This window comes from Erythranthe guttata, chromosome 12 (genome assembly GCF_056151865.1).
Source record: "Erythranthe guttata isolate IM_541 chromosome 12, IM_541, whole genome shotgun sequence".
Classification (NCBI taxonomy): domain Eukaryota; kingdom Viridiplantae; phylum Streptophyta; class Magnoliopsida; order Lamiales; family Phrymaceae; genus Erythranthe; species Erythranthe guttata.
The window spans coordinates 2,307,644-2,328,545 of record NC_142544.1 but is presented as its reverse complement, the minus strand read 5'-3'; the positions used below and the strand labels follow the sequence as shown (position 1 = coordinate 2,328,545).

The 20,902-nt window shown below is 36.9% G+C and overlaps 4 protein-coding genes across 6 annotated transcripts; 1 reads left to right on the top strand and 3 right to left on the bottom strand.

The window, feature by feature from the left end:
* Positions 1–1,333: 1,333 nt before the first annotated feature.
* Positions 1,334–4,893, bottom strand: LOC105953464 (protein DETOXIFICATION 14). Of its 2 annotated transcripts, none has more exons than XM_012977125.2 (7): positions 4,487–4,893; positions 3,233–3,777; positions 3,054–3,140; positions 2,896–2,952; positions 2,561–2,799; positions 1,782–1,987; positions 1,334–1,687 (listed from the first exon to the last, which is right to left on the bottom strand). In XM_012977125.2, the coding sequence occupies exons 1-7, from the start codon at positions 4,751–4,753 to the stop codon at positions 1,625–1,627; spliced, it is 1,464 nt and encodes a 487-aa protein (XP_012832579.2). In that variant the 5' UTR covers positions 4,754–4,893; the 3' UTR covers positions 1,334–1,624. The 2 variants fall into 2 exon arrangements, with proteins under 2 accessions (XP_012832579.2, XP_088682867.1); XM_088826741.1 differs by having other exon boundaries at positions 4,483–4,834.
* A 5,285-nt stretch (positions 4,894–10,178) lies between these two features.
* Positions 10,179–14,162, bottom strand: LOC105953465 (putative disease resistance protein RGA3). Of its 2 annotated transcripts, none has more exons than XM_012977126.2 (2): positions 10,573–14,162; positions 10,179–10,472 (listed from the first exon to the last, which is right to left on the bottom strand). In XM_012977126.2, exon 1 carries the CDS (start codon positions 13,998–14,000, stop codon positions 10,581–10,583), a length of 3,420 nt encoding a protein of 1,139 aa, XP_012832580.2. In that variant the 5' UTR covers positions 14,001–14,162; the 3' UTR covers positions 10,179–10,472; positions 10,573–10,580. The 2 variants fall into 2 exon arrangements, with proteins under 2 accessions (XP_012832580.2, XP_012832581.2); XM_012977127.2 differs by having other exon boundaries at positions 10,179–10,469; positions 10,573–14,150.
* A 1,657-nt stretch (positions 14,163–15,819) lies between these two features.
* Positions 15,820–18,994, top strand: LOC105953411 (protein DETOXIFICATION 12). The gene is made up of 7 exons (XM_088826127.1): positions 15,820–16,066; positions 16,431–16,975; positions 17,479–17,565; positions 17,681–17,737; positions 17,812–18,050; positions 18,497–18,702; positions 18,806–18,994. The coding sequence occupies exons 1-7, from the start codon at positions 15,833–15,835 to the stop codon at positions 18,842–18,844; spliced, it is 1,407 nt and encodes a 468-aa protein (XP_088682253.1). The 5' UTR covers positions 15,820–15,832; the 3' UTR covers positions 18,845–18,994.
* A 142-nt stretch (positions 18,995–19,136) lies between these two features.
* LOC148766200 (MATE efflux family protein) lies at positions 19,137–20,513 on the bottom strand. The gene is made up of 3 exons (XM_088826803.1): positions 20,342–20,513; positions 19,372–19,577; positions 19,137–19,160 (listed from the first exon to the last, which is right to left on the bottom strand). Exons 1-3 carry the CDS (start codon positions 20,511–20,513, stop codon positions 19,137–19,139), a joined length of 402 nt encoding a protein of 133 aa, XP_088682929.1.
* Positions 20,514–20,902: the final 389 nt, after the last annotated feature.

The following is a 20,902-nucleotide window of genomic DNA, read 5'->3' as shown; positions in this document are numbered from 1 at the left end:
CCACTCTGTGAGCGAAAACCACTCTGTGTGCAAAAACCACTCTTACATTTAACTTTGAAATCCGGCATTGTGTCAAAACCACTCTGTAATTTGAAATGATCGATCGACTAGATGCTAACAACCACATAACAATGGGGGAGAAAAAATATGTGCATTCATATTAACATTATTTCGAACAGTGATAAAAACACGACTTTTATGAACTTACACAGTTTGCGTAAAAAGCATGAAAATCACTCTGTATTTTTTTGAGACGAACTTCCTGCTCATGCAATCAGATTGGTATTAATGTGGAATAGAATACCAATTACGTTGAAACGGTTCTCTATAATTAAGGGACGGGAATCGTGGGATTATTTAAGGAGGTGTTGTTACGATATAATAAGACTAGATATTGCATATCTTTTTATATTTTCAATTCTAAAACATACGTTACTTTTAAGTTAGGGGTATATTTGTGATAATTTATTAATTTTTATTAATAAATGCTCAAAAGGATTTATCTCAAAACGTTGTAAAAAAAATCTCATTGTAAGTACACTTGTGTGATGGGAGAGCATTTCACCCTTTTCTTTTCTTTTTTAATTTATAATAATCCATGGGTTTTCGTTCAAATCTTATTACTTATCCAAAATATAAATAATTTAATTAGTTATAATCTAGCGAATTTGTCTAACTGATATTCTAAATTAGTTACAAGCTAATCTATCCTTTTCCCTCAAAATAATATATCCATTAGTTTCGTTCAATAAACTATATTTGTTATTTTGTAGTTTGTACCCCCGTGTATTAAGATTTAAGTAACTTAATTTCAACCAATTTAAAATAATAATGAAAAGAAAAAAGATAGTAACCAATTTTATTAAGTTTCCACTATGATTGGTATCGGTAAATTCATGATCGAAGTCCCGCAAGCGGTTGGAGCAAGCGAGCTCGTGTTAATTGACCTAAGTTCGAATTTCCTTGCCAACGGTCTCTAGGTCGATCGAGCATGTCACACATGATTAGCCTAGTGTAGTTTACATCTCCCGTATGTTTACAAGTTATTATACGAGAGTATAGGTTTACTCACTACACGGGTTCCTTCGTTACCAAAAGAAGAAAAAAAAATTCATGATCGAAAAATATTTCTCTAGTATTGATCAATATATTTTAAGTGATGAATGATTTAAGCATACATAATTAGTTTTCATAATTGGACATTTGGCCTACGATATTGTGTTGGTTAGTAGTTCAATCGGTCGGATCGGTTGAACCGACATTCCGATCGATCGACGTATCGAAAAATTGACTATATATTTTTATTACATTATAGTAATGACGATGTAAAAAATTTAAAATGCAAAATTTTTTTAATAAATCCTGAAATCATTTACAAATTGGTCCATATTTATAATTACACTACCCCATAACTAAGAAATGAATTTTCATGTTTGTCTAGTCATCCATTTCTATTTACAATTTATTTTAATTCAGAGTCTAACGAATTAAATTGTTAATATAATTACTTGTATTTAAAGTTCAACAAGGAATAAATAAATGAAACATATATATCCCTAGCCAAACTCAACCAGACCTAAAAGAACTTAAATCATTAAATGTATCTCCACAATCTTTCATCCTCTCAAACCAACTCATTCCGAACCGAAGTCTTCTCATAAGATATTCGTCGTCTAGCTTCACTTGCCTGAAATATATATATTTTTTTAAATAGACATATATTTAGTGTAAAAATATTTATTGCAATAATCGAAGCCAAAAAGTTGTCGGAAAAATTGTACCTGTTCCTCCCAATTAGTACGGGACGTTATAAAGCCGAGAAGGATAGCTTGGACTGTTCCACCTGCTACTAATCCAGCCCAAAGACCCTCGCCTTTCAAGTGCAAAACGAATCCTAGTACTAATGCTACTGGAATACCTACTATATAATACGCACCGAGATTTACGTAAGCTCCCATTCGCTGCCACCCGCCGCCTCTTACAACTCCTGTAATATTAAAAAAAAAAATTGGACCAAGATTTCAGGCATTTATTGGAAAAATACAATTTTGGTCCCTCAAGTTTGCACCAATTTCACATTTGGTCCCCTATGCTTACAAAAAACACAATTGGTCCCTCATATTTCAAATTGCCCATCACTGCCGTAACTGACAAAGTAACGGTAAATTGACGAAAAGAACCAAAAGTGTTAAATTGTTGAAACATGAGGACCAAATGTGTTTTTTGTGAACATGGATGACCAAATGTGAAATCAGTGCAAACTTGAGGGGTGAAAACTGTAATTTTCCCCGCATTTATTTGGTTCGGTCTGCAAGAAAGTCACTATCTTGAACACTATCGGCGCCAGGATTTAAAGTCCGGGGGGTCAAATGTATTAAAAAAATTATGAAGGAGGGCCGTTAATGCTATTATACACAATATTTTTATATTTTTATATATAATAATAGGGATTTGAGAAATGAGGGGGGTCATGGCCCCCTTTAGCCCTATGCTGGCGGAAGATCTTGAAAATGTAATGGAAGGAGTTTTACGGAGGAAAAAATAAAAAAAGAAAAATCACCTGAAAGGGCTGCTACTATGCAATCCATGCCGATGGATAAGCAAAGAAACGGAGTCATTTCTTTGACATAATAAGCTACGTTTTTCTCGTTACTGAACGAGTATCCCAATATATTACGGCAGAAGAAAATAACTGTTACTGCAATAACTAACTCCACCATTGCTAGAAACATCACAGCAGAGAGAACTACCCGAGCCGACTGCGGTTTCCCAGCTCCAAGTTCATTAGAAATTCGGGTACTAGAAGGGCAAAAATGTCTTTTCAGTCAGTGGGGAGGCGTAGAAATTGCTTTTACATTAGCTCAAAATTATACAAAAATAGATTTAAAATCTAACCTTGCTGCAGCACCAAAAGAATACGGTACAAGAAAGTGCATCGTAGTAATTGTGAGGCTGCTCGTAAAATAAAAAAAATTAAAAAAACAAGAATTTTAGCACACTCAACAATTTTTTAGCCATATAAAAAACTATATATATACAAAATAAGCATTTACCATATTGATAGCACCGATGTCTCTAAGCCCGGGTTCGGCAATAGTCCACCAAGCAATATGATTATCTCATATGTCCACCACTCCAAACTTACGACACGAAAGAAAGTTTTGTCATTTATTCATTGTCATATATTATAGAGTAGAAAAAAACGAAACGAAATAAACGGAACAAAAATTACCAAATCATCACTGCAGAAGGGATAGCATATTGGAAGAATATTCCCATAGTAAGAAACAAATCCCTCGAGAACTTAGCACGTGTCTTCTTACACGTCGAAGAATACTTCACATAAAGAACAAGCATGATCACGTTCGACCAATAGGAGAAGCCGATAGCTAGTGCTGCGCCAGCATTTCCGAGATTTAACTTGAATATAAAAACCCACGAAAGAGGCACATGGATGCATAGGGAAGCTAACGAACTAACGAGCATAGGGAATATCAAACTCTGAATCTGCAAGTAACGAACCAACGACTGAAGAATGGCGTACGGGAATAGTGAAGGGATTAGCCAAATCGAAAAATTTCCGGCTTCTGCAGAGATTAGTGGGTCTTGGCCGAGTAGTATTAGAATATTTTCCGTGTAAATCCATAATAGAGATACTGGTAAGCATGCGAGACAGAGCCATATTATGGATCCGTACGTCAGAATTCCGACTTTTTCGTATTGCCGCGCTCCGTAGGCTTGTCCACATAGAGTCTCTAATGCACTAGCCATTCCAGTCTGCTCAGAAAATTAAAATTTTCTAATTAAGTGATCAATAAATAAAACATCTCTACATTAGCTCAACCAAAAAAAAACGCATTCTTCAATAGCTTAATGCATTTTGTTATTAATTTTTTTATTTTAATTTGGCATTTATCTATTAGTTTATAGACTTTCGCCCTTTTATGCATTTTTCCTGCAGAAAAAATCTTTTGTTCTTTTCTTAAATCACAACATATTCTAGCCCCGGAACAAAAAAACCTCTAGGTCCGCTGCTGACTTAATATACTTTGGCCTCGTTTGGTTGCCAAGATAAGATTAAATAATCTAATAAAAACCCAATTATTTTATCGGCCACCGAGACGGCCAACAAAAAAAACTACCTAAGAGACAAGATAAATCAATATAAACATAATATTTGCAGGTCGACCTGACAAGTTATAGGGTATACCAAACATGAAACAAAGTCCAATTATTTAGTTAATAATGACCAATCTCCCCAACCAAACGAGGCCGTTGCGTTTTCGGGTATAATGATACATATGAGTTTTTCTTTCTGTTTTTTTTTCTGCAAAAAAAAAAACAGAGTAATATAGCTGCAAGTGGTATGAAATTTGGTTTTAGAATTTCTTTGTACACCTTTTACTCTATGAAGCAAATCATCAAACACCTAACAGGCATTAGAAGAAAAAAAAAAAAAAAAGGAAGAAGAAAGGGGCTTACTTACAAGGAGACTGAAACCGGTGACATTCGAAAGAGAGGTGGCGATGGAGGCGCCGGAGAGTGCGAGTTCGCCGAGGTGGCCCAGCATCATCAGCGACACCGCCCGGAGCATGTACTGCGACACCGACACCACCACCATCGGCATCGCTATGTAGCTCACCATGTTCAGCTCTCTCACAAACGCTTCCCATTTTTTCGTCGAATCTTTTTCTTCTCGTGCGTCGTCGTTTCCCGGTACGAGGAGGAGGAGGAGTGGTTCCTCGGATTCCATTCGTCTGGGTTTTGTTTTCTCTCTCGATCGTTGGACCGCCGGAAAAAGTTGGGGAGATTGTTTCGCCGCCCTTGTTGGCTTTAAGAGGTTGCCGAAAGTGGTGGAACATATAAAGGCGGTGTTTGCGAAAACTCCTGAATAGATATAAATTATAATTACGGGTTAAGACTAAAGTCTATTTTCTGTTTTTCAAATGTTGGACTCTTTGTAAATGGGGAAAATTACAGTTTTGACCGCACAAGTTTGTGCCGATTTTAGATTTGGTCCCTTATGTTCAAATAAAATACATTTGGTCCGTTATGTTTCAAAAATTCAACACTTTTAGTCTTTTCCGTCAGTTTTCCGTTAAAACTAACGGAATCAAGCATGTGACCGTCACTGCCTTAACTAACGGTTAATTGACGAAAATGACCAAATGTGTTAAATTATTGGAACATGAGGGACCAAATGTGTTTTTCGTGAACATGAGAGACCAAATGTGAAATCGGTGCAAACTTGAGGGATGAAAAACTGTAATTTCCCCGTTTGTGAATATATTGAAATATAAATTTTAAATATATTAAACTTGGGAAAATTACATTTTTCACCCCCTCAAGTCTGCACCGATTTCACATTTGATCCCATGTTCATACAAAAAATACAATTGGTCCGTTATGTTTAAATAATTTAACATTTCTGGTCATTTTCGTCAATTTACTATTAGTTCGTCTGTTAAGACAGCCATTGGCACACGCTTGATTCCGTTAATACTAACAGAAAATTGATGGAAATGGCTGAAAATGTTGAATTTTTTTAAACATGAGGGACCAAATGTATAGTTTACGAATATGGAGGATTAATTATGAAATCGGTACAAACTTGAGAGATGAAAACTGTATTTTTCCCTATTTAATTTAGTATTGATGTATTTGTAAAATAAATAGGGTAAATTACACACACCCCCCTGAGGTAAGCTTAAATAACTGTAAGGTCCCTGTGGTATCGATAATTACATTCACCCCCTGAAAGGTAGTTAAAAACTCTAACGGGATAATGCATTGTATACATTATTCCGATAGGGTTCTAATGGACTATTACTTTAAGCTAGTTGTGGAGATAACATAGAGTTATGGGGAGTTATGGGGTGACATGGCTCCCCCAATATTTTTTAAATCACCCATAACTCTTTGTTGTCTTCACCACATCCTGAAACCAATAGTCCATTAGAACCCTATCGGAATAATGTATCCAATGCATTATCCCGTTAGAGTTTTTAACTACCTTTCAGGGGGGTGAATGTAATTATCAATACCACAGGGACCTTACAGTTATTTAAGCTTACCTCAGGGGGGTGTGTGTAATTTACCCAAATAAATATTTAAATTTGAGTATATCCAATGCAATTTTCATTTTTTCACAAAATTATCATTAACCAAGAAAACTTTAGATATTTTTTAGTTTATAACTTCAAATAATATACTTTGACTTAATCCCATTTTACATCCTTAAAATGTATTATTTTGGCAATTTGCACTCATGAAAAAAAATTAATACTATTTTGCACCCTCAAACTACAACAAATCATACAATGAACCCCGAATGAATTTTTATTTTTAGTGGTAATTTTTCAGAATACCAAATGTCAAATCAATTATTTTATTCATCATTCCTTTAAAAATTACAAAGTACAAAAATAAAAATATATTTCATCTGCATATCCCCAATTATTTGCCACTCTATATTTCTTATGAAGTAGTACATGCATTTTTTTCAATTTTTCAACTTTAATAAGTTAGTTATGATTGAAATTTGGTCGAGTGCGGTGAGAAATTTGGTGGAATACAAATAGCCTTCCGTAAATTTGGTCGACGATGACATTTAGTCCTTCAACGAATGCAGCTACAAAGGATGCTATTCACGGAATTCTTGGCTTCGAGGTCGTAGAGAGGCATAATAGGTACTTGGGGATGCCGGCGTCAATAGGAAAAACAAAGAAGGAAATTTTTGGATTTCTTCGGGACCGAATCTGGGCGAAAATTAACGGGTGGGGTGAGAAAAATCTTTCAAAGGCTGGCAAAGAAGTTTTAATCAAGGCGGTCCTTCAAGCTATTCCATCTTACATCATGGGTTGTTTTCTGCTTCCTGGTGGGCTCATTCGGGAAATGGATATGGCAATTCAGCGGTACTGGTGGGGTAACGGAAAGACGCGGAAAATGGCGTGGATTGCTTGGAAAAAGATGTGCACGGCTAAAGATTCTGGCGGGCTTGGATTCCGTGATTTGTTGAGCTTCAATATAGCTATGCTCTCAAAACAAGCGTGGAGGTTAATGACTCAGCCTAATCTTTTGTTGACTCGAATTATGAAAGCGAAATACTTTCCCAGTGGTGAGTTTCTTTCGGCTGATCTTGGTAGGCGACCCTCCGCTACGTGGCGAAGTATTTGGTTGGTTCGGGATTTTGTACGGTCTGGGATGAGGAAGAGAATCGGAAATGGTCTATCGACTTCTATTTGGGCGGATCCGTGGCTCTTGGATAATGGCCAACTCAAGGTCTTTACTAAGAGACCGATCCACTCTCCCTTCCCGGATAAGGTGTCGGATCTAATGGACCCAATCTCACACTCATGGGACATAGGCTGTATTGATAAATATCTTTGGTCCGTGGACAAAGACCGCATTCTCGAGGTCCCTATCGGCAGCGTACTTGCAGAAGATCGTTGGGTGTGGCGATTTACAAATCACGGAAAGTTCACAGTACGTTCTTGCTACCATCATGTTCTTTCATCAATCACCGGGGCAACTCATTATGGGCGGTTGGACTCGTCGTCGACTAGTGGAGTTATCAAATTTAACTGGAAAATGATTTGGAAGCTTAACGTCCCTCCGAAAGTTCAGATTTTTCTTTGGAGAGTGTGCTCCAATATCCTCCCCACCAAGTTGGAGCTTTTCCGAAGAAAAATCGAGGTGGACCCTAGTTGCCGCAAGTGTGGTGCAGAATCTGAGTCTTTTCTCCACATTATATTCTCATGTAGTGGTACAAAAGCCATTTGGCAGGTCCATCCATTTTGTTGCCTCTCTATGGATGTATTAATGACCAATTGGCAGTGGGTAGATTATCTCCACCAGAAGCTGGGCCTTGATGATTTTTGTCTAGCAGTTGTTATTATGTGGAAATTATGGGAATTGTGGAATCGTGAATCTCATGGTGAAGAGGGTATGCTGAATGGAGAGGTAATAAGTTGGTGTAAATCTTTCTTGGGGAATTATAAGCAGGTCCAACATAATCCCGTCTTAGGTCGTCCCTTTTCGCATCCGTCACATTGGCAACCGCCTGAGCATGGTGTGGTGAAAATTAATGTTGATGCGGCTTTTCCGAAAGGAGTGAACTACTATTCTATAGGGTGCGTAGCTCGTGATGCAAGAGGGCAATGTCTATGGTGGGGAGCTTTTAAGATTAACGGGCGTCCCCGTGCTGTTAACGGGGAGGCTCATGCGGTCTTACGAGCAATATCTAAAGCTAGGGCTATGGGATGGGAGAATGTTGTGATCGAAGGTGATAATCTCCAGGTGATGACGGTGCTGCGGGACAAAAGAAATTCCACGTCTTCATTTGGGGCTTACATAGAGGATTGTTTATCCCTTGCAAGTTATTTTAGTTTATGTCGATTTACTTTTGTTAAGCGTTCGGGTAACCATATGGCCCATGCTATTGCTAAACTATTTGGCCATGATTGTATTGAAGGTGATATCCTTCCAATGATTTTGGCGAACATCGCCTAATAATATATCTCTCTTCTTCTTCAAAAAAAAAATAGCCTTCCGTAAATAAAAACATGAGCCGTAAATTAATAATCAAGGTTTAATACGATTTTGCATTTATTATTTTGAATGATTGGTGCTTAGTTGTGTCTCTTTCTTTTTTTATATTACTCTCTTTAATCACATAATATAGTATGTCTCTACAGAGAATTTTTCTTATCCCAAATTATTTGTCACTGTATATTTCTTATGAAGTTATTAATTGTATTTCTTTTCCCCGATTTTGCCATTATCACTTTGAATCGGTTAGTTGATAAATAATTAATGACAATGGTAAATTAGTAAATTCCAAATTTTTTACTGTTATTTATGCACTTAATTTCTTTTAATATGCTCTCAACAACGAAAAATGTCATATAATATGAGACTAAGGAAGTAAGAATCAGGTCAAAACAAATTGTTGTAGGAAATTGTGTTTATCTTTTTCAACAATAATTGGCTCTATAAATATAATGTTTGTCAACATATACATTATATGCAATTCTTTTTTTTGTTAACTAGCTTGTTGAAATATGTATTATTTTGGTGGTTTACTCAACAACCAAGCAAGAATGGCTATAACAACAAATTAAAATGCAATAAAATAAGACTAAAATAAAACAACACGACAATATTGAAATTAGTAACGACAAAGAATACTACTGATATACAGCGCACTGGTTTATCCGTAAATTTGACTAGCCTTGCTATATATACTAATGTCAAATTTACTTTTCCTTTTTTAGATACATAAACTTTTATGATCATTGTTCTATTAGTTGTCCAAAATTCTTTAAAATATCAAATTCTTAAATAAAAAGAATATATATATATATATATATATATATATATAGTCGTACGAATTATTTGAAAAATGAGTATTTGGTCCACCAGAAACGAATTAAAAATGAGTATTCGCCTATTCGGACCTTCTAAATCATCCACTCTAACGTTGTCCGATAGATGTTTTCTACATGTCGTGACATCTAACATTGGTCATTATATATAAAAGAAAAAAAAAGTAACGATTTTATGATATGATTTTACAGCCCTTTTTATAAAAAAACGTATTACGATCCAATTTTAATTTCCAAAGAAATAATTTTAAAATTGAAAATACACTTATAGGGTTAATTTCACTTGGATCTCTTGTTGGATAGTGGAATTACAAACTCCTCCCCTTTTAGTCAACAAATTGCACACACCTCCTTGTTAGATAGTTTCGCTTATAATAATTAATGTAGCATGTGAAATGTCACTATTACCCTCATTATTTACAATTAAAAAACATGGCGAAAAATAGACATGTTGGAATTGCACCTTAAAAACACTATTTTTTTGCACGTTGCCCCATTAAAATGTTATGTTTGTTCCACAATGTCCTCAAAATATTGACTTATGGGGCAAAGTGCAACCAAAATAATATTTCGAATAGAGGTATCCATTTTTTGAATTTTTAGGGGAAAAAGTGCGAAAATGAAAAATTTATAGCGGCCGAAGTGCATTATGCCCAAAATTTTAATACATAATAAATATGTGGAAGATCATATAATCCCAAAAGCCACGTGTTAAATAATGATCATTTTAACATATTAAAACGTGTGCCAATGACTGCATTAACTAACGATATACCTGTATATTAACGAAAATGACCAAAAATGTTAAATTATTGAAACGTGAGGGATTAAATATGTTTTTTACAAACATGAGGGACCATATGTAAAATCGGTGCAAACTTGAGAGAAAAAAATTGTAATATTCCCATAAAAAATGATGAAAACAACATTACTTGCAACGTATTAAAACTAAAACGGAATAAATTTAAGTTTATTTGAAACAAAATTGCCAGGAAGTCCGTACCTATTTGCAAAATTGTATCGGTAGCACACATTTTTCGACCTCCTTGTTTTTACTTTCGAGCTTGAAATCATGTTTCCAGCCTTCTGTATCGAATATGATGAAAAATCGACTTGATATTATATTATAGCAAGAAACTAGAAAAAAACATTGAGAAGATAACGAAAAGTGGAAATATAAACATACCTTCGAATTTAGCTATTTTGATCCAAGCGTTGAATGTACTTGTCGTTGATAAGTATAACCGGGATATGTGATATTTTTTGCCAGTCTTTACCCTTCGGTTTCTTGCATCTCTTCTCGAGTTGCGGGCAATGACATACTTCCAGCGTTGTCGTTGATTTCAGATTCTTGAAGTCGTCGGGCAACGCGTTCAAGTTCTTACAACTCTGAATACTTATTTCGGACAGTGACTCAAGACTACTCAGCCAGTTTGGTAAAGAGCATAATCCATCACAATGCCATATTTTCAACTCCCTCATATTACTTAATACCTGCATGCTTTCGGGCAAATATTGGAGCTCTGGAATTCCATTTATCACCAAATCTTGCAGGTTTGGTGCTCGCTTTAGTGGTCCTGATAATGGCTGCAGTTTCTTGCAATTCTGAAACGATAGTGATCTAAGCGAAGGCAAGTCTTCCAAAATTATTGCTGGAAACGATGTGAGACTATTGCAACTGCGGATATCTAATCTCTCGAGTGACTTGAGGCTCTCGAGTCCCTCGGTTAGACTATGAAGATTAGAACAATAATCAAAAGATAAGGATTTTAAAGCGAAGAGGTTATCGAGCACGTTTGATAGAGTTCGAATAGGTAATGAACCTATTTGAAGGTCTTCAAGTGCTTTGTGATTTTGCAGTAACCCTTCCGGAAAAGTATCTAATCCCGCAGAATCGTAGAGGCTAAGCGTTGTCAGCGAAGTAGTTAGAAACGTGATGGATCTAACAAGTTCCAACTTGCCATCACCCAACATCAAACTTGTAAGAGCTCGTAATTTTGGCAATCCATTCAACTTTGGACAAAGGGTTATATCTAATTGTCTTAAACAAGGAAAACTTTCTACCGAATCTGTTGTGGTCCATTCCTCAAAATTGGGCATTTTACTGATTCTGAGACTCGTTAGCACAGGAAACGGACCCCCGGCATCTAAACTCTTGATTGAATCCATTCCAAAGAGGTATAGGCTTTTAAGAGAGTGCAGTTTCCCTAAAGGTGGTAGGTGTTCACATCTTCGACAGTTGTCGAGAGAAACTTCTGTCATATTTTTAAAAGCTAAAGTTGACATCCAATTTGGGAACCTGGAACCTTGATATGATTCGATACGTATCGTTTCAAGATTATTGTGAGGCTCGAGACCTTGTAGAACCTCTTCAGAATGTTGTGTGGAGTTCTCTTGTATGCCTTTTGTCCAAGATAAACTCAAAGATTTCAGATTCTTCTTTGTCATTAAATTGGCACTTTTGGCATTTTCTATATTTCTCACATACTCAAGCCCTTTTATGCTCAATTTCTCACCAAGGTTCAACTCTTTCAGCTGGTCTATTCCGTGCAATTCATCGGGACCCACAATAAAGACACTTAGTCTACGCAAGCAAGTTAAATCTCTAAGCCCCGGTGGTGTACAAACAAGCCACTGGAAGTCTTCAATGTCAAGAAACCAAAGATTTTTCATCATATTCAAACTTTGAGGCAACTCAAGAAGCTCCCAAGATTTTGTAAGCTTCAAAGTCTGAAGGTTTTGGAGACAAGTCAAAGACTCGGGTAACCTCTTGATATTATAGCACGAGAGTACAAGGTACCTTAGATGTTCCAATTTCCAAACAAAATCAGGTAACCTTTTTGTGATGCAATACTTTGCGTCCAATGCTCTTAAGCATCTTTGCTTTGAGAAGATGGAAGAAAAACCTTCTTTCCAAGCTTCTCGTATTTCTCCTTCTTCGTGAACAATAATTGAGCGCAAAGAGTCATCAATTGGAAGTTTGAACTTACTCGTACTTTCTAAAAAAATCCCATAGGAAGGTAAGTTGATAGACAAGTGACGAAGTGTTTTAGGCATTTTGACTGTCTTACCATGCTCTAGGATATAGGTTTCGTGTCTCATAACAGAAGAAGCTAAATCGTGCATCAGATCATGCATTTTACACACCATTTTACCCCGATAATCTATCTCGGCATCTTGGAGAAATGATCTCCACACCAATTCTTGAAAGATCAAACGTCCGCTGAGGTACATATCCCTTAGCCCATCAGAGGGAAGGTAGCCGTTAGCCATCCATAGTTCAACGAGTTGGTTTTCTTGCATGACATAATCTTTCGGAAATATACAACAATAGGCAAAACATTGTCGCATTTGCGGGAGTAAATTGTCATAACTCAACCTCAACGCTGGTAAGATACCATTTTCATCATCCGATAGATGCCAAATTTCACTCCCTTCAATTGCCAACCATTCACTTTCGTCAGATTTGAATCGCATCAAGCTCCCCAAAGCCTTGATTGCCAAGGGAACCCCGCCACATTTCTTCACTATCACCTTACCGATAGCAACAAAATTCTCCTCCCCCTCTCCACTTTCAAAGGCTCTCCGACTGAATAAGGCCCAAGAATCATCATCCGATAAATACCCAATATGGTGTACGCCAATATTAGCCATCATAAGAGCTACTTTCTCAATACGGGTCGTCACCATTAGCACGCTTCCTTTCGACCCGCATTGCAATATTTCTTTCAATCTGTCCCATAGCCTATGGTTCTCATTCCATACATCATCCAGAACCAATAGAAATCTTCTCCCCCTCAGCCTTTCTTGAAGAAGGCGTTGCAGTGGATCCAATGTAGAAATATTGCTTCCACCTCCGCCTATCGATTCCAGAATCGCTCTTATTATCATCTCTATGCGAAAATCATCAGAGACGCAAACCCAAATCCTCAATTCGAAATGTTTATCTATCCTTTCATCATTGTAGACCACTTGGGCAAGGGTGGTTTTCCCAAGGCCACCCATACCCTGCACCGCATACACAGAAGGATCGTCCCTATGATCACCCCTATCACGAGTAATGCAAAGCAGTTTCCCGATGATCATTTCCTTTTCCTCGTTCCGACCGTAAATCTCCGATTCATTCACGACAGAACTAGTAATTCTACTCTCGAACGCCTCTCCAAATCGATTTTCGACAACACTCTCTCCCAAATGAAACTTAAGCCTTTCCTCCGCTATGGCGTCTAGTTTCGCCCTAATATTTTTCACTTCATGCGCCATTTTCGAATGGAACAACAATGGATTTCTTAAGGAAAGAAACGATTTTAAACGATAACGCATACCTCTTTCGGCATCGGCTTTTCGTCGAAGGCCCTCGGTGGCTATCCGATCAAGTACGTCTTCGGCATCGTAGGAGGCGTTTTTGAGCTTCCATAGCCAGTTTTGGATCGCCTCACTCTTCTTCTGCTTGATTTCAGCATCTTTGAGCACGAGTTGGATTGTCGAGAACGTGCTTTCGAGATTGTTGAGATCATCGGTCAATCCCAAATAGAGAGAGATCTCTTGTAGCGTAGATGAACTCAAAACTCCGAGAACTGTTTCGACAACTGCGGAAACAACTCCGTCTGCCATAGCTTGTGATCTTTATATATTTTTCAGTAGCTGAAACAATTTTAGTTGGGAATATGTTTTCAAGAAAATATGATGGGATGAAAATCTGATCTAAGATGAGATTGTTGGAAACACAAGTCAATGGTGAAGTCTTTCTTCTTTATGTGATGCTTCCTTTTTCTTGCACAGGGCTCCACACGGTAGGTGGAATATATATATATATATATATATATATATATATATATTTTCCTGGGTTTTTGCTAAAAGTACACCTGCGAAATATCTAACTACAGTAGCATCGATTTCACATTTGGTCATATATATATATATATTCTTGGTTTTTGTTAAAAGTAGCACCGATTTCATATTTTGTCCATTATGTTCACAAAAAATACATTTGCTTCCTCATGTTTCAAAAATTCAGCACTTTTAGTCATTTCGGTCAATTTTACGTCAAAACTAACGAAATCAAGCGTGTGCCCATCAATGACTTAACTGACAGACTAACGGTAACTTGACGGAAATGACCAAAAGCGTTGAAATATTGATTGATGGTGGCGCCGGTGAGATGTAATTCCGGCCAGTAAAGATTATAAGATAATGGTGGCGCCGGTGACAGCAGATTTGGAAGTGATTTTGCTTTCCGACACGTTAAAACCATGAGGGAGAAGATTGTTGGATTTTAAAGAATTTCTAAAAGTTGCAATTTGGTCCTAAACGTTTTGGGTTCTGTATAAATAAGCCAAATTGTTTACACTCGAGGGACAATTACGTCTTTTCTCATCAAAAAATTCATCACCAGGTGCACAAACCGCGAGTGAACTACACAAACTTCACACTAAGGGGAAAAGTACCTTTGACTAAAACTCATAAGGGGTTTCAGTGATATTTTATATCACATGGACTTTTTCTGCAGTTGGAGATTTCATAGGGGTAATTTTTGCAAATAACCCTTTTTTTTAACTAGGAATTTACCATTTAGGACACACCACACAAACTTTGGCTGGGTTTGAAGAGACCTTGGTTGAAATCTACACTTGGTCTTCACCAAATTTTTTATCTTCGCTTAATTTTTGAAAATAGTTATAAGGGTAAAGTACGAGAAAACCCCTGAGGTAAGGCCAAGTTACGCAAATCTCCCTCCTATTTGCGTGATTACGAAAATCCTCCTTTGACCAGTGTTTGAGCGTTTAAATTCACAGAAAATGTATTTTGTCCACTATACCCTTCAATTATTTGAGAAAAAACAAAGGATACGAGAACCCACCCAAGTTAAGATCTAATTAAAAAAATCACCCAAAATTTGTGTTAGACGGCAGCATACCTCAGTGGGTTTTTGTAATTAAGCAAACATGAGGGAGATTTTCGTAATTAGACTTTATCCCAGGAGGTTTCTCCTATATTTATATTATATATTATGCATTTTACTTGGCTTGTAATTAACAATGGATCTTGAGTACTGGTATAAAAACAAACTTGTGGTAATGGTAGACTCTTAGTAACAAAAAGATTATCATTCCAAGATGAAAGAATGCTATTTAATTTCTTGTTAATCATACTACATACATATATACATTATAATAGCACAAGTGCATATTAAGAATGACTAAAAAAATCTAATTATGTTATGTAGTTGACCTTGGTATTCAAACCACACCACCACTGTCCATAATAAGGGTCTTCAATAGAAAACAACTTGCTATTATTTCTACTAATTTATCCTAATTAACTTATCTTAATATGTCAGGAAAACGAGTCAGCTTTCTTCGTCATCTTGGTCAAACAAACTAATTAACACTTATATATATATACTACACCAACATTATTGCGGTCTAGTACAGTTGGGACAAAAAATGGAGGGAGAATTACAAGATGCAGAAGCAAATAAACAGGGTGGGAAACGAAGCGATTTCGTGCAAGAGTTGAAGAGTGTTTGTTGCATAGCAGCTCCAATGGTTGCTGTATCAGTTCTGCAGTACCTAATACAATTTGTATCCGTAGTGATGGTGGGCCACCTCGGCCAGCTCACACTTTCCAGCGTGGCAATTGCTACTTCTCTCACCAATGTCACCGGCTTCAGTCTCCTTGTAAGTACTTTCATCTCCATTATTTCGAAGAAAAAAAAAATAAAGTACGAACAACCCCTGAACTTAGGCTAAATTACCAAAATCCCCCTTACGTTTGTCTCCAACTTACATTGACCCCCTTGCGGTGACACTTTGACGGAATCTTTTTTAATTCCAGGGAAAATTCATCATAAAACTCGGTCAACAGTTAGTTAGAGGGGGGTTTTGGTAATTACTGATGGGGGGGTGTTTTACGTAATTAAACCTAAACTCAGGGGCATTTTCGTAATTTAACCTATAAAATTAGGAAAATTTCCTTTTAGTACTATTTTAAGAGAGGGCATAATCATTTTATGATTCTTGATTTTCGGTGAGTAATATATAGTCAGGGCTTGTTGGTGGCTTGGAAACTCTATGCGGGCAAGCGTACGGAGCGAAGCAGTATCATAAGCTCGGTATTTATACGTATAGTGCCGTATTTTCGCTGCTTCTTGTATGTATTCCAGTTTGCATAACGTGGTTTTTCATGGAGAAACTGCTCGTGTTGATCGGACAAGACCCTTTGGTCTCTTTTGAATCGCAAAAGTACGCTCTTAAGTTAATTCCTGCGTTACTCGGCGCGGCGATTTCGAAGCCACTTGTGAGATTCTTGCAGACACAGAGCTTGACTTTTCCGATGTTAATAAGCTCGTTTGTCGTACTATGTTTCCATGTTCCGATGAGTTGGGTTTTCGTGTATCGGTTGAATCTCGGAAGTGGTGGTGCCGCTATAGCTATATGCGTATCGAATTGGTTGTATGTACTTGTGCTTGCGTTGTATATTAGATTCTCTGCTTCTTGCAAGAATTCGAGGTTGGCTTTATCAGTTGAATCTTTTTTTGCTATGGCGGAGTTTTTTCGATTGGCTGTTCCTTCTGCTGTGATGGTTTGGTAGCTCTTCTTACACTTATTTTTTAGGGCAAATTACACATACACCCTTGGGGAGGGCTAAAATAACTTTAAGGTCCTTGTAGTATTGGTAGTTACAATCACCCCTGAAACATTTTTAGAAAGCCTAACGTAATAATGCATTGGATAAGTTATTCCGTTAAGGTTCTAACAGATTATTAGTTCTAGGCAGTGGTGGAGAAAACATAGAGCTAGATGATGACATGGTTCTCCTAAAAGATTTATAAATTTTCGTCTATGGTAGCATTAACGTTCCCGCGAGAAACAAATATAGTGCGTACCGGTCCTTAGGACATGAACTTTTGGCTATGGTAATTGTCCAGGGGTGTGACTGTAATTACCAATACTACAGAGACCTTAAAGTTATTTTAGCATACATCAGGGGTATAGGTGTAATTTACCCTATTTTTTATTTCGATTTCGATTTTTTTTTACTGTCCTAAATTTGTTTTTCCATATGAATATGTTGATGTATGTGATTGTAGCTTGAAATGGTGGTCACTTGAAGTACTTGTCTTGGTATCTGGTCTTCTACCTAATCCACAGCTTGAAACATCAGTGCTGTCAATTTGGTAAAAATGTCTAAATATAATCACTCTTTATTTATTTAATTAAACACATAAATTTATATATACCTATGTATATATGATCTTGATGAATAATTGAATATTGTAATGTTACAATCAGCCTAACAATTTCGACGTTGCACTTTACCATTCCGTACGGGCTAGGAGCTGCAGCGAGGTATGCATTCCTTATAAGTATTGAATATAACATTTATATATGGTTCATTAATTTAATTTGTCAATTTATTTTAGCACAAGGGTTTCGAACGAATTAGGGGCGGGAAATCCAGACAAGGCCCGTGTGGCGGTTTGGGCTGTCATGTTTCTTGCTGTCACCGAAACTATTACAATAAGCATACTTCTCTTTTGCTTCCGCCACATTACGGGCCGGGCTTTTAGCAACGAAAAGCAAGTGGTGAAGTACATTGCACTAATGACTCCTCTTATTTGTGTTTCCACAATCACAGATAGTCTGCAAGCTGTAATTTCTGGTAATTTTTACCTACATTTTACTAATTTAATTTAATTAGTCCCCCCACCCCCCACCCCCAAAAATATGGGATTTTTTATTGGGAAAAATACATTTTCCGTCCATCAAGTTTGCAATGATTTCACATTTGGTCTTCATGTTCATAAAAAAACACATTTGGTCCCTCATGTTTCAAAAGTTCAATTATTTTTAGTCTTTTCCATCAAATTTCCATTAGCGCTAACGTAATCAAGCGTGTGCCTTGGACTGACTTAACTGACGGACTAACGGTAAATTGATGGAAATAACAAAAAGTGTTAAATAATTGAAACATGAGGGACCAAATGCATTTTTTATGAACATGATGGACCAAATATGAAATCGGTGCAAACTCGAGGGATGAAAACTGTAATCTTTCCTTTTTATTAGTCCAAAAACATGAATTTAATTTGTTCCTGATTGGAATAGGAATCGCAAGAGGGAGTGGGTGGCAACACATTGGTGCTTATGTAAACTTGGGCTCATTTTATCTAGTTGGAATTCCGATAGCATTAGTTCTCGGATTCGTCGAGGAATTAAAGGCAAAGGGATTTTGGATCGGAATAGTGATTGGATCGGCGTTACAATCGACTGTTCTATCGATTATAACAGGCTTCACCGATTGGCAAAAACAGGTCAAATTAATTTATTTTTTTAACTTATGCGTCGTCACTTGTTAAGGCTGCTACAAACAACGTCATACGAGTTTTTCAACTGTACTTTTTTTCGTTTACGCAGGCAACGAAAGCTAGGGAAAGGATGAAAGAAGAAACTTAAAAGTAGGATTATTTGGCCTAATAGATGAGTGAATTTAGACCTCACAAGAAATGTACATTCTTGTTCTGTTCGTCTTCAACTAAATAGCTCCTAATCCCTTTTGGGACAACCAAAATATATATATAATTAATATCATCAATTTGTTTTTTTCCTTACTGTTTGACATATCAATATTAAATTATACATTTCACTAGTAGAAGTGGTCATTCAAGGTGATAATCAGAGTCAAATCAAATGAAAGGTTCTGAATTTGAATTCCACCGCCACTCATTTCAAATATTTCAAGTGCCGGTTACCCTTTCTCTTGCTTCCCTTGCTGCAAGAAAGAGAATCAAGAGTTGATATTTCATATCCACAGACCAATATTAGATAAAAACCAATGTCTTTTTTTTTCTCGATCGAGGATAATTTTCTGGGATTTTTGAACAAAGTAAATGAAATGGGGGCAAAGAAGAACAAAACAAGAAAGTTGGTTTTCTTCTTTTCTTTTCTTTTTTTTTTTCTTTTTTATTTTTTATTTTGGTGACCTGTTTTTCCCAGTCTGTGAAGAATGTTATGAGTGAGAGAACAATAGACTGTAATACTGAACCAATCACTATTCCAATCCAAAATCCCTTTGCTTTTAAGTGATCAACAAAACCGAGCACTAGAGCCACTGGAATTCCGACTAGATAAAACGCTCCCAAGTTTACGTATGCACCGACCCGTTGCCACCCGCACCCTCTTGCAATTCCTGCCAAACAAAAAAAAAAAAGAAAAAAAAATCCCTTATATATGTAATGTCTCTTGGTGTCGAAAACCAACCGCAATTAATAATTAAAAATCTTACAATTACACCCTCGAAATCTTAGGGTAAAATTGGAATATTTGAACGAATATTCTTAGAATATAAAAGAGGGTAAATTACACGTACACCTCTTAGGTATACTAAAATAACTTCAGGATCCCTGTCGTATCGGTAGTTACAACCACCCCTGAAATATTGCTAAAAACCAGAACGGAATAATGCATTGGATAAGTTATTTCCGTTAGGGTTGTAACGGACTATTAGTTTCACATAGTGGTTGAGACAACATAGAGCAAGATGGTGACATGGATATCCTAACATTTCTTAAATTTTTATTATTTTATATAAATTTTCTTCTATGGTAGCATTAACGGCCATGCGGGAAACAAATATAGTGCGATCGGTCCCCAGGACATGAAATCTTGGTTCCGGTAATTGTTTCCGGGGTGTAGTTGTAATTACCAATGCTACAAGGACCTTAAAGTTCTTTTAACATACCTCAAGGATGTAGGTGTAATTTACCCTATAAAAGATTATGTTAGAGTTGACATCGTAGGAGGAAAATTGTTAGAAGGTGATATACCTCAGGGTTAACTGTAATTTCACAATCAGGAGAGGTTTTCGTAATTTAGAAATTGTTCAGGGTGTTATTCGCAATTTGCGCCAAAAAAAAGTTTGTGTTTGGAACAATTGTTTGTTTGAAAACTAACCAGAAATTGCAGCTTGTAGGCTATCTGTGATTGTGGAGACACATAGAAGTGGAGTCATTACAGCAATGTAGTTGATAACTTGTTTTTCGCTGCTAAAAGCCCGGCCCAAAATATAGCGAAAGCAAAAGAGAAATATGCTTATTGTAACAGTTTCGGTGACAGCAAGAAACATGACTACCCGAACCACAAATCGGGCACTGCCCGCATTTCCGGCCCCCAATTCATTCGAAACCCGCGTGCTGAAAACAATTAATACTATTTACTCTTTGACACTTTGGATAAAAGAGTGCAAGGAAGATGTTGCCACCCAAAGATTCGAGCAAGTCACGAGAGAAGGATGAGTCAAGCTATTGCGGGCGTAAGGAGAAAATCAAAAAGGAATTGCACAAAGGACAATTGGTGTTATTGTGCAAATCCCGTCTTTGGTTATTTCCAAGGAAGCGCAAATCAAAGTGGTCGCGGCCGTTTATTGTCCAAGAAATTCTTCCTCACGAGGTGGTCAAAATAAAGGAGCGAGATTCAAATCGTACGCTCAACGTGAAACGGAGCCGGCTCAAACCG

Bases quoted from the DNA above. Each gene is read 5' to 3' on its own strand.
- LOC105953464 (XM_012977125.2), bottom strand. From the start codon at position 4,753: ATGGAATCCGAGGAACCACTCCTCCTCCTCCTCGTACCGGGAAACGAC. The intron at 2,953-3,053 runs GTAAATGCTTAT...TTTTACGAGCAG, and splicing joins ACATCGGTGCTATCAATATG to CCTCACAATTACTACGATGC. The intron at 1,988-2,560 runs GTGATTTTTCTT...TTAATATTACAG, and splicing joins CATAGTAGCAGCCCTTTCAG to GAGTTGTAAGAGGCGGCGGG.
- LOC105953465 (XM_012977126.2), bottom strand. From the start codon at position 14,000: ATGGCAGACGGAGTTGTTTCCGCAGTTGTCGAAACAGTTCTCGGAGTT.
- LOC105953411 (XM_088826127.1), top strand. From the start codon at position 15,833: ATGGAGGGAGAATTACAAGATGCAGAAGCAAATAAACAGGGTGGGAAA. The intron at 16,067-16,430 runs GTAAGTACTTTC...AGTAATATATAG, and splicing joins TCACCGGCTTCAGTCTCCTT to TCAGGGCTTGTTGGTGGCTT. The intron at 16,976-17,478 runs GTAGCTCTTCTT...ATGTGATTGTAG, and splicing joins CCTTCTGCTGTGATGGTTTG to CTTGAAATGGTGGTCACTTG.
- LOC148766200 (XM_088826803.1), bottom strand. From the start codon at position 20,513: ATGTTTCTTGCTGTCACCGAAACTGTTACAATAAGCATATTTCTCTTT. The intron at 19,578-20,341 runs GTTAGTTTTCAA...TTTGTTTGGCAG, and splicing joins CCTACAAGCTGCAATTTCTG to GAATTGCAAGAGGGTGCGGG. The intron at 19,161-19,371 runs GTCACCAAAATA...TCTTTCTTGCAG, and splicing joins TCACAGACTGGGAAAAACAG to CAAGGGAAGCAAGAGAAAGG.